The sequence below is a fragment of the Sceloporus undulatus genome, chromosome 1, assembly GCF_019175285.1.
Source record: "Sceloporus undulatus isolate JIND9_A2432 ecotype Alabama chromosome 1, SceUnd_v1.1, whole genome shotgun sequence".
Lineage (NCBI taxonomy): Eukaryota > Metazoa > Chordata > Lepidosauria > Squamata > Phrynosomatidae > Sceloporus > Sceloporus undulatus.
The window spans coordinates 209,022,426-209,034,573 of NC_056522.1; the positions used below are offsets into that span (position 1 = coordinate 209,022,426).

General features: G+C 39.8%; 1 protein-coding gene across 1 annotated transcript in view; it reads right to left on the bottom strand.

Moving 5' to 3' along the window:
• The window catches only part of MYO3B (myosin IIIB), a 392,885-nt gene that overhangs the window by 61,791 nt on the left and 318,946 nt on the right, over positions 1–12,148 (bottom strand). The window contains exons 32-33 of the mRNA XM_042446679.1: positions 9,806–9,869; positions 8,583–8,718 (exon numbers count right to left, since the gene is read on the bottom strand). Of these exons, the coding sequence (XP_042302613.1) occupies positions 8,583–8,718; positions 9,806–9,869 (200 nt within the window). The remainder of the gene's footprint in view (positions 1–8,582; positions 8,719–9,805; positions 9,870–12,148) is intronic.

The following is a 12,148-nucleotide window of genomic DNA, read 5'->3' on the forward strand; positions in this document are numbered from 1 at the left end:
AGGTCTCTCATTCATAGGTTCACTGACTTGTGGACAAATAACAACAACAAATACATACTGAATTCAATAAGGGTTGCTTCTTGGTAAATAAGTATGGAAGTATACTTAGTTCTTAGTAAGTACGCATTGCAGAACAAGTGGGCTGGCCCAGACTTTAGATAGCATGATGCTATCTCCTACCACCACTGGGTGATTGATATATGTGCGTTCCTGGATTATGGTTGAATAAAATTGTGAATTAAATGTGTGAATAACACAGCAAAAATAAAATAAACTGTTCTAGAATTTCAGTATCAATGCATTTCTATTCAAATATGGTGTTTCAGTGTACTTAGCTCAGAAAAGGCAAATCCACAGACAGATATACTTCTCATAGTTGCGATTGCTTCAGAGGAGTGCATTTGTCCTGTTTTGTGTAAAATAGATGTATTACTTATAGGAAATATTCCTTTGTTTCTGTGATATATGACTTCTAATCTTTCACATGCTCTACCCTGTAAACCATTGGGTGACCTTGGGCAAGTCACATTCTCTCAGCCTTAGAGGATGGCAATGGACAAACTCCTCTAAAGAAATGTGCCAAGAAAACACCATGATAGTTTTGCCTGAAGGTCACCATAAGTCAGAAATGACTTGAAGGCACACAACAACAACAACAACAACAACAACAACAGCAAGAAACCAGCTGAATCAGTTCACTCAAATTGGGAGAAGCTAGGGGCATGAAAAACCCTGTGCAATTACTCTATGGAAATGCCACTATCAGTGTTCCCTATCTATCTGCATACTCACACACAAACACACATGTACCTATACATACATTTTGATGAGGGCTTAAAGATACATACATTGTAAAAACCTGCTCTGCTTTTGATGCCTAATGGTGTACTTTTATGCCAAGTGCCATAAAGTAAATCTTGAATTTTTATGTATCCTTTAAATTTATGAATGTGATTGCAACCAAATGTAGTTATATTTACTGGTCTTAAGGAAACCTCAAGAGACAATATTCTCCATATGGAAAACTGGGAAACAAATACAAAAATGGCACTCTCTTATCTCTAATCATAAAGGGACATGATTAAAGGAAGCTCAGATCTAAGGTGACAGCAGACAAAAAGAGCACAGAAAGAAAACCATCCTACAATTTTAATAATTCTAGCATCAATACACAAGCTTTAGCAAGCTATGAGAGAGAAATGAAATTAATTGGGAGTGCAATATTTCAGTGAGAAGACCATCATCAGAGACGTATGCTGCAGCTTTGGAGTATTCACAGCAGTGGCTAAGGATCATCAGAAAAGCTGTCAAAGGGATTCACAGAGGATATTTAGGAAAACTTTGAGCAATAATAACAGCACAGTGAGGTACAGTATGATAAAAAGCTTAGCCTTCAACAAAGACATGGTAAAGAAAAAGAAGTACTTAGCCAAAGCTCTGTGTCAGGGATAGAAAATGAAAGAGACAAGTAAAACCACATATGCTTGAAAGAATGGTCAGAAACAAATTGCTAGATATTTAATTTGAAATGTGAGAAGTCATTTTTTGATATAATATGATTGATAATACATGCATGAGTTTTTTTCTGAACATGATTCCATTTTGTATTTGTTTTAAGGTTAAACTATACAATAGTTTCATGCAAGTGTATAATATTGTTCATTTATTATATGATTCTACAAATATATTGATAACCTAATAATAAACAAAAATATAATCATGTTCAGAAAGGCTCATGTTGTAATCAATAAATCAATTTCTTCTTTTCAATCCAATTAAAAAAACACCCTTCTATCTAGTTTTCAAATTCTCCCTTAAGATTCAATTAAATTTCAATTGGTAAGCCACTACCCACTTAACACATCTACTGTGGTTTACTGTAATGTAGAGAATAGCCTTATACAAATAGTAACTGGTATAATGACACTATGTGTGATTGTGTACACACATACCTCTACCTTTCTTTCTTTCTTTCTTTCTTTCTTTCTTTCTTTCTTTCTGGTCTACTATTTAAGAGAACCACAAAAGAATACTGAGGATAACTAAGAGAACATTTATTTGCCAACTATATGAATGACAGACATCTAGGAAACCCTGTTATTAACAGCTATATTCAGATCTTACAAATGCAGGGCTGTGGCTTTCTTGACTGAGGAATTTTTTGCATAGTTAAAAAAATCTGGCTTGCCTTTCCAGGTTTGAATCCTTGTCCGGGATGCAGCTGCACTCAGCTGGCCGATTTGCAAAGTCGGGAGCTTCCCAGATTTGCAAACTGGCTGGTTGGGTTTGGCTGGGAGCCAGGTTTTAGACGGGTTTTATGCTGGAGGTGGCATTGGTGGCAAAATGTGAGCAATAAAACCCGGCTTCATCCCGGAAGAGGATTCAAACCAGTAAAGGTAAGCGAGATTTTTTTTTAGCTGTGCGAAAATCTCTTCAGTCTATTAATCTGTAATGTAGTCTTTTTCTTTTTCTTCTGTCTTTTAATTCCACTGAGTATTGTTGTCTTTGCCAATTTATCATGTGACCTCATGATATGCTCAAAATGACAATAGCTTCACTTTAGTCATTTTAGCTTCCAGTGAAAGTTCAATTTTCAACGTTCAATCTGACCCATTTATTTGTTTTTTGGAAATGCATTGTTTCTCTATTGCTCCAGCACCACATTTCAAATGAGTTGACTTTCTTCCTATTAGTTTTATTAACTGTCCATCTTTCATACACAGAAACAGAAATACTATAGCAAATAGGATCCTGACTTTGGTACTCAATTGCACATCTTTGCACTTAGGATCTTCTCTAGTTCTTTCATAGTTGGCCATCAAAGTCTTAGGTCCAAAACACATTGCAAGAAATAATCCAAAACACACTGCAAGAAATAATCCAGTTTGAGGCTGCTTTAACTGCTCTGGCTCAGTGTTAGGGAATCCTGGGAATTGTAGTTTATTGTGGCTCCAGAGCTCTCTGACAGAGAAAGCAGTGCCAAAGCCATGATTCAGTCCTAAGGACTGGAGCACAGCTTTGGTGCAGCTTCAGGACTCTTAGGACACATGCTTCATTGAAACAGCATATCTCCATAGTGACCTGAAGCAGCTTTATTTTGGCCTGTCTGTATGGGGCTGTAATCTCTTTTGCACAGTTCATTAATTTCTATTCTCTTTTTGTTCAGTTCTTCAGTTTTCTTTTGTCTTGATCATATTGTCTTTCCCATATTGACCATCAAGCATCCTACTCTTGGTTCACATTTCCTTTGCTTTCTTAGATCTTGTGGAAAAGGTATCTTGTTCTAATGTCTTGTTGATTTCTACTTGTTCGCACTTAATATTATAATACTTGTCTTTTTTCCTGTATGTAAATCATGGAAGAGTTACATGCATGCATGATTCCAACTCTGTTTTATTAGTTTTTAGTTTTGCTTTTCACTTAATACTTTGAAGAGTTTAATCAGTTATGCAATGAAGGTCTTCTTTCATTTTGACTACAAACAGCCTTTTCACATTATTCCCTGATAATGTCCCTAGATTTGGCCACAGTTGATTTGGCTCAATAGAGCAATTCTGTTCTTTACATATCCTTTAAATTTGATAAGCATATTCTTTAGAGAAGTGGTTCTCAAATTGTGCTCTTTAAGGGATTTTGTACTTCAGCTCCCAGAATCCCAGACTATTGCCCAACATAGCTGAGGCTTCTGGGAGCTAATGTCCAAAATCTCTTAAAGGGCACATTTTGTGGACCACTGCTTTAGAGTGTGTTTTGGCATTATGACTTGATCACACAATCAATTTTCCACACTGTCAAACCTGAGGGTGCTTTTAGGGTCCCCATACTCATTGTCTATCTGGGTTGGGGGGGGCACAACAGGGAGAAGAGGAGGAACAGGAGCTGCAGCAAGGGGGCCGGGGGGGGGGGGGGAGGTAGTAATGACAGCAGCAGCTCAGTGGGCATGACTGGTGGTGGGTGGATGGGTGTGGGCCCTTTGTTCCTTCAGGGTGGCTGGAAGAGGGGCAGTTGCACAAGCAGCCAGCATGGGTGATTCACTTTGGGCTCACACATTTGGCTCTGCTGCCGCTGTTGGTGCTGTCAGTCCTCCATTTCACAGCCCTGCACTTTGGGAGAAAGTGACAGGACAAGCAATCCCTGCTGCCATTATCTTGTTGAAGCTGGCTGCTGCATGTGAATATACTTTGGGAGGAGGGGGACAAGCACTTGCAGCAGGCAACCACTGCCTAAAGTCAGCCAGAGCTCCTCCTCCTCCCTTCTCCTGAAGCACATTAACATGGAACAGCCAGCATGGGGACAGTGTTGGCTGCTGCAGTGACTTTGAGGGGGAGGGCAGAGGAAAGCATCACACCCACTCACACCCCACGTCTGCCTGGGAAGCGGAAATGCCCCTGAAGGGAGCTACTGCACCAAGGCAGCTGTGGAATAACGGTGAGATTGTGAGCATAATGACAGGTTTTGCCTGTCAATGAAAAGTGCACTACAGTAACTAATAGAATGCAAGGCAGCAGTAGAATGGACACGATGCTGTGTGATAAGTACTGACCAAAAACACTTTTATTCTGTTAAAATTCCACTTTTTAGCTTTGAGTGATAAAGTCCTTTTTCTTTACACCATCACAAAAGTATAGCTCACAGGTTACTCTAAAGTAGAAAAATGACTTGTAAATATAGATCTGATTCTTTCCCCGCAAACATTTAAGCTGAAATGTGAATGTTTGATGACAAATGACCACCTTTTGAAAGCATCTAAGCAAATAGTATGAAAATAAAAATGCTTCTCTCTACTTTCCAGCCCAGATCTATAGAACTGATAGGTACATAGTGGCTATGTGACTGCTTCTTCCCACTTTTACCCACCTGTGAAACAAAAGTTTATGATGCATGCAATATCAAACTGTTCAATATTCCATAGATACAAACTGGGACACATATGGCCAAGCAACATCAGAGTGTGATCAAGATGACAAAAGTTATTAATGAGGAAAAATACATAAGCTCAGGGAGGCCATAGCAGTCTGAACTGCTAGCATCCACTGAGAAGAGCAAGTTTCATCCAACTCCTCTCCTCCCTTTCTTGCTGAGTTAATGGAGTAGAAGCTACTCTTTCACATTGAACTCACTTTGCAGCAACTGAAGTGGAGGACAAAGGGGGAAAGAAGGAGGAGGAGAAGGAAACTGGAATATTTTAAAAGTAACTGAAAAAGTAGGCCATTAGAGGATTAATTTGGACTGTCCCTGCCAAATCAGAATAGTTGGAGGGTATGTGGCATGCGTGCATGTGCATACACACACATTTCTAAGGTGAGGAGGGATTTGTATTCAGCACTTATAGTTAATGACACAAGAAAAATATTTCCTGAATTGATCAGGCATAGCTAGAAAGAACTGAGACATAAAGGAGATAGAAGTAGCAACAACAGAAGTAACCCTCCTAGAAGTCGAAGGCTTTCATGGCATCCATGGTTTTTTTGTGGGTTTTTCGAGCTATGTGGTCATGTTCTAGAAAATTTTCTTCCTGACATTTCGCCAGCATCTGTGGCTGGCATGTAAATCACTCCTGCATTCCCAGTCTCACACAGTATATATACACCCAACTTTTTCCAGACAAAGCATTATCTGAAGATGCCAGCCACAGATGCTGGCGAAATGTCAGGAAGAAAATTTTCTAGAACATGGCCACATAGGCCGAGAACCCCACAAAACCCCATAACCCTCCTAGACTTTGCTTTAAGGCTTCAAAGCGCCTTCTGCTGAAAAAGCTCTAGCAAGGGGTTTCCCACTTCAGTTGAGAGTGCTTTACCTTTCCACTGGAAGCTTAAAGTCATTCTTAATTACAACTTGAAAAAACATATTCTCTTTGGACTATAATTCTGGAGACTGTAGTCCAAAAAAGTTACTTTTCCACGCTCAGAGTAAATATCATTCTAAGTCTGCATAGCTAAGCAGTTACTTGGCACTAAGCTCAATGGGTTTACTGGGTGCAAAAACCTGCATAGGATTGGGTTACAGGGTCTATGAAAATGTCTGTTTGTTGTCTGTGTACTCTAACTATGACATTTATTCCAAGAGCAAGGTGCTGTATTTGCCATTTCATTCTGGCTCAAGCACAGTACATTTAAAACTACACATCAGGCACCAAGAGCAATTCAGGCTTACTGGGGTGTGAAAGCATTTGAATTTCCAGCCGAAGAGGTACGCTTTCAAAAGCACTGGAATAGCCTATTAGTCTTCAACGGGTTTATTTCTTTAACACTCACTCATTTAAGAGTGATTGATACTCACTGCCTCTCTTAAGTGCTTTAAATACATTACCAAGAGATTCTGTGACTTGTATGCTTGTTCTTTCTACCTACCTATTTCATTCATAGATCAAGTCAATGGTGTAGCTGTCCCCCCCCCCCATCAAAATGAAATTTTAATTGGTGCTCTTTGGGCACACAGTATTTGTTACAAAGATCTTTTGAATTTGCTTACAACAGACTCTATTACCCCCACTTGTAGAAAGCCTAGAGCTTTCACTTTATCTCAGGATGAGAAAGAGTTTATTCAGACAACATATTAGTCAGTTCTGTTGGGCTATTGGAATAGTAAGGTATTATTCAGCGTGAAAGAGAAAACCAAGAAAGTAATAGTCACATATTATATGTAGGCTGAGAAGTAATAGTTTCATCTGGTAGATTTATTGTTTAATGTGGAATCCCTTTAAAGTATTCCAGTGTAATGCACACATTCTTAAAAGTCCTGTTTGTTGAATCTATGTGGATTGAAAACTATAATAACTATATAATGATTTTCCCCATCTACTATATTTAAGGTTCTGGAAATACAGTGGGCCCTTGTTATCTGCTGGGGTTTGGTTCTAGGATACCCCCCCCCCCCCCCCCGTGGATAACAAAATCTATGGAAGCTCAAGTCCTATTCAGTATAATGGCATAGAAAATATATAAATTTGCAGTATCAAGGTTTGCTTTCTGGAATTTATATATTTTCAAAACATTTTCAAGCTGTGGATACTTGAATCCATGGATAAAAAATCTGTGGATAAGGAGGGCTGACTCTATTTTAACCAAAATACAACCAAAGATACTGCCGGGGGATTCTGGCTATTGCAGTGCAAAAAGTAATTTTCTTAAACTCTGGTCTTAACAAATATAAGATTTTATAGTCTATATCTTGACTATGAATCCTCCTCCACTGCCTCTCCTCTCGCTTCCTCCTCTTTAATATCAGTTTTCATTTAATACAGTATTTGATTAGAACATTAATAGTATCCACAAGATTAATCTACAGGTCCTGCTTTAGGTTTCTTCACTCATTTCATCAGAACTAAATGTTCAGCTAAAGATCTTGTATTATCCCTATCCTCTCCTGCTTGTACACTGTGCTTTGAGCTTAATTTGTCCATCACAACAAAACTCTATCTCCTACTTTGGCATCTGCAATTTGTGTCTTGGTTGTCAATATCCTTGCTGAACTATTCCTGATTTTGTTCTACCTGGGCTCTAGGATCTTGAAAACTTGCAAACACTGAGACTTTAGCCATACTGAGAATTGGTATGTGTAGTTTTTAGAGCAGGGGTAGGGAATCCCTATCAGTTTGATTCTTTTGGTTCAACCTTTGTAGAGGCAGGCCACATCATGTCAGACGGGGTGAGCACATCCCCTGACATGATGTGGCTCATTCCTGAAATATCATCTGTAGCTCCTTCAGCCTGTGATTGGTTGTAAGTGAAGTAGTCTTTTCATACAGAGAAGCTCATCAAAGCACTGCCTATAGAAGTACTCCCTCAGCCACTGCTTTGGCCAGAAACTAGCATCTCTCTGCCTAGGCTTTTCCTAGTTAGGGGAAGCCCTATGTTAGCCGCCCAGTTAGCTGCAGGGGGTGCCAAATATGAAGGATACCAGCATTTCTGACTTCTCTGCTCTCTTTGCCTTCTCTATACAGCTCACAAAAAACGCACAGCAAAGCAATAAACTAGTCATATTAAAGCATTCCCACAAGGGGCTAAAAGGGAAGGAGTAAACAAGAAAAATGTATCAGTAAAAGAAGGACCTTTGTCTGACCCCAGACTCAAATGGATAAGACACTTGGTGCTAAACATGCCATCTCTGAGGAGAATGTACTACAGACTAGGGTCTGCAGTTTGTGCTAGTCAGCACTCTTCTCACCTCAGAAGGTGGCATAGAATAGTCCCACTATGTGACCTCAAATCCACAAAGACATTCATGTGGAAGCAAATGGTCTTTCAGATATAGGATATTGTTAACATATTGTTGAAAGGGAACTACAACTGCCTCACACACCTGTAATGCCAAAATATGTATACAGTAGTATTTGTCCAAGAAACAAATGTAGGAGTGGTAGTAGGAGATAGTTTGCCCATCACAGTGGGCATCCGATCCTAGGATAGGAGAGAAGATCCACAGGTTAACTCAGCCCCTGCTCAATCTGCTATCCATTGCCCAGCTTTACAGGGAATATGGTAAGACACTGCTGTACATAAGTGAGGAATTTTCCCAAAAGAGAAGATATTCTTAAAATTAAAGAAAAGAGCACTTTCATAGATTGTCATATTTCTTACCTTGCATTTCATGTGATCTCAGTGCAAAAGAGAACTGGTGATTTGAAGCACTGTTGGACTGGCTGTGACTCTGCAGACCTGTTGTCTGATCTGGATGCCTATGAATCACCAGAGAAGCTGTAGTATTATCTGAACTCTTTTTTTAAAAAAAGAAAAAGGAAACAAAAACATAAATTTTGTTTCTATCAAGATAGGGAAACATGGATATGCACACATACACACAGATACAGTTTTATTAAAAAATCAGATTTAGACACCCGGCCAAGCTTGTGCACATGCCCTATATTAGAACAAAACAGTATTTCCCTAAACCTAAAACTCCAATCGCCTCCAGCCAACATGACTAGTTTAGATCATGCCAGGTTGGAGAAGGCTGGATGAGAATAATTTAGAATTTGATCCAGCCTGATCCAGTTGTGTTGCGTCATGTGGGACCCCTCCACATAATGTTCACACAGCACCCACAACCGACTGGACAGAGCCCTGTGTGTTTCTTGGACAAAAGAGTTTGTGCACCTGGGAGGTGAGCGTTTGTTTCCCAGCTGCCACCCGTTCCCTTCTTCACCCCAGGCAGAGAGGCAACTAGTAATAATGGCATACACTGTATGCTGATTTTCCTCTCAAAGTTAATTTGTATCTTTAGAAGGGGCAGAAAAAAAAGCAATAGGAAGGTATTAATCTGCTTAACATTTCTAAGTACATCATCCAAGGGATTTTGTTTTTTTAATCTTACATATGCTCAGCAGAGTTACTGGCAAAAACTGTACATTTTCTTCATTTCATCCTTTCAACATCAAATGGTAAGCAGCAAAAATTGGATCAGACTTCAAAGCCTGCGCTGTGCTCCCAGTCACAGAGCGACTCCTCCATTTCACATATTGAATTCGAGCAGGATATCAAAGTGCTACCAAAGAACCTCAGGTCCTTACAAAAAAAGAGGCTCTAACATCTGTAGAAAGTGAAGTGCACAGACAAATCACCTCAGGGAGCAGCTAGCATTTATTCTCAGCAGCAGATTTCCAGCCTTTTGATTCCCTTATTCACTGTACCTCCCTGTCTTTCTACAGAACTAAAGTTCTTAGCAAGCAGACTTTTGTCTCAAAGACTTCAAAACACCCCTAACAGTTTCATGTTCTGATGGTTATGCCAAGCAGCCGTGAACACACTTCAGAACTGTGGATTCAGGAATTTTATGTCATTTTAGAGTCTAAACTTCATGCTACCTTGTTTGTTTGTTTGTCAAGAAAATCCAGGTCTGCAGGAGAAGTTGGGCTGCTCCTTTGCTGCCTAAAACATAAATTGTTATTGTTATTTGTTATTTGTTGTTGTTGTTGTTGTTGTTATCATCATCATCATTACAGTTACTGTTGTTTGTACTGACATTTCCCAGCTTGTTATCAAATCTGCTCATTAGTCACAAGACAATTTAATTACTAGGGCAAAATAACTGTAGATTTCCCACTTATTGGTTTACATTTTTAAAAAGGCATTATAATATTTAAAAAATATTTAAAATATTTACATTTTTTAATTTTTAAAAAATATTATAATAAATATTGTTTAATGGCCTGTGCTTCCCCAGAATGAACCTAGCCAGTTCAGGATGTGTGGCTGGCTAAAGATTTATCTGTTGTTGAGTAAAGTCTGGTAGGTGGGGGCTATTCATAGTGGTGGTCCACGCACCAGTGCTGGTCTGCAAGCTATCAGCTGCTAGTCTATGGCAAGCTTCCAGGAAGGTTAAAAAAAGCCAATTGTAATCAATGGGCACAAATGTTCCTGGCCAACTGGAGGAAACATGCAGGTCCCCATTTAGCTTAAGAAGTCCTGCAGTAGGTTTCTCTTAGTGAAGCAGCAGATGGAATCCTGCATTGCTCTTAGGGGTATGGAACCACTCTTTTGCAGTAAGAATACACACACACACACACCAGAATGGAATTTCCCCATCACTTTGTATATGTACAGTAAGTGGTTTTGCTGTTGTGCGCCTTCTGACTTGACAATCTTAAGGGGACCTTGTCACAGGCTGAGTGTGTGTAACTTGTCCAAGGTCACCCAGTGGGTTCCCATGGTTGAACAGTGAATAGAACCCTGGTTTCCAGAGTCATAGTCCTACACTCAAACCACTATACCATGCTGGCTGTAATAAGTACCTAGTGGGTACCAAGTGGTAACTACTTCTCATTGGAACAAGAACGTAACAACATTAACCTTTAAAGCTGATATTCCTTCCCCTTATTATTAAGGAAAAGGAAAGGAAAGGAAAAAGTCTTAACAGGCAACATGTCAATTTTAATGTGTTACTTCCAAATTCTGATACATTCCTAAGAAAGAGAGTGAGATTGTCAGAATGAGTAGAAAAGATATTTGTACTTAAAATTGAGCCACAGGACTCCAGTGCTTAGTTTCCAGGAAAAGATTCTGGGGCTTAAGCCTATCTAGAAACACAGGCAGAAAGCCTTTTCTTGAATTCCTGATGTATTTGTGCCATCTGTGTCTGTATGCAAGTGTAGAAAATACTTTCTGAACAGGTGCATGGAGCATTTTAAAGTTGTCTTCACATATTCCATGTTTAGGCCCTGGTATTAAAATCAGATGCTGGGGTCACTTCATTTTTCAATGTATAGTTGGGCACCAAATGGAAAAATATTTTAAATTATAAATTAACTGTTGCTGTATAATAGTTAAGAGTTATTGGTTCCTGTGGAGAAACTGCCAGGGACACAGGGTGCAAATAAATAACAAAGCATGATTGGTGCTTGCTTTGTTTAGTGAGAGGGAATTTGTGCAGTTGGAATATCTGGTTATAAAAACTGAAACCCTAGTTGAGGCTGAGTCCAAACACAAATTTGGTCACTTTAGGAATCAAACAGAAGATGGCATATAAGAAGACAAATTTGTTGTTATTTTATGCCTTCATGTCATTTCCAACTTATGGTCACTCTAAGGCAGCGGTTCTCAACCTGTGGGTCATGACGCCTTTGGGGGTCGAACAACCCTTTCACAGGGGTCACATAAGACCATCGAAAAACACATATTTCCGATGGTCTTAGAAACCGAGGCAACCATAATTTTATGGCTGGGGGTCACCACAGGGACGTAGCTAGGATTTTAGGAAGAGGGGGGTCCAGACTTAGTGCCACCATTATAATGGGGCTTGGGTGTGGCGGCGCATCAGCACACACCATTCATTTTTCTAATGGAAGGGGGGGGTCTGGACCCCAAGAACCTCCCCTTGGCTACGTCCTTGGTCACCACAACATGAGGAACTGTGTTAAAGGGTCGCAGAAGGTTGAGAACCATTGCTCTAAGGTGACCTATCCCATGGGTTTCTTGACAAGATTTGTCCAGTGGAAGTGTGTTGTTGCCTTCCCCCTGAGGCTGAGAGTGTGTGAGTTGCCCAAAGTCATTCAGTGGGCTTCCACAGCTGAGCAGAAATTCAAACCCTATTTTGTGGACTCTCAGTCCAAAATATGAACCCCTACTCCACACTGGCTCTTAAGATTTGTTCTGATGACGTTTGCCTTTGCCTTTCTCTGAGGCTAAGATTGTGTAACTCACAATGTGTC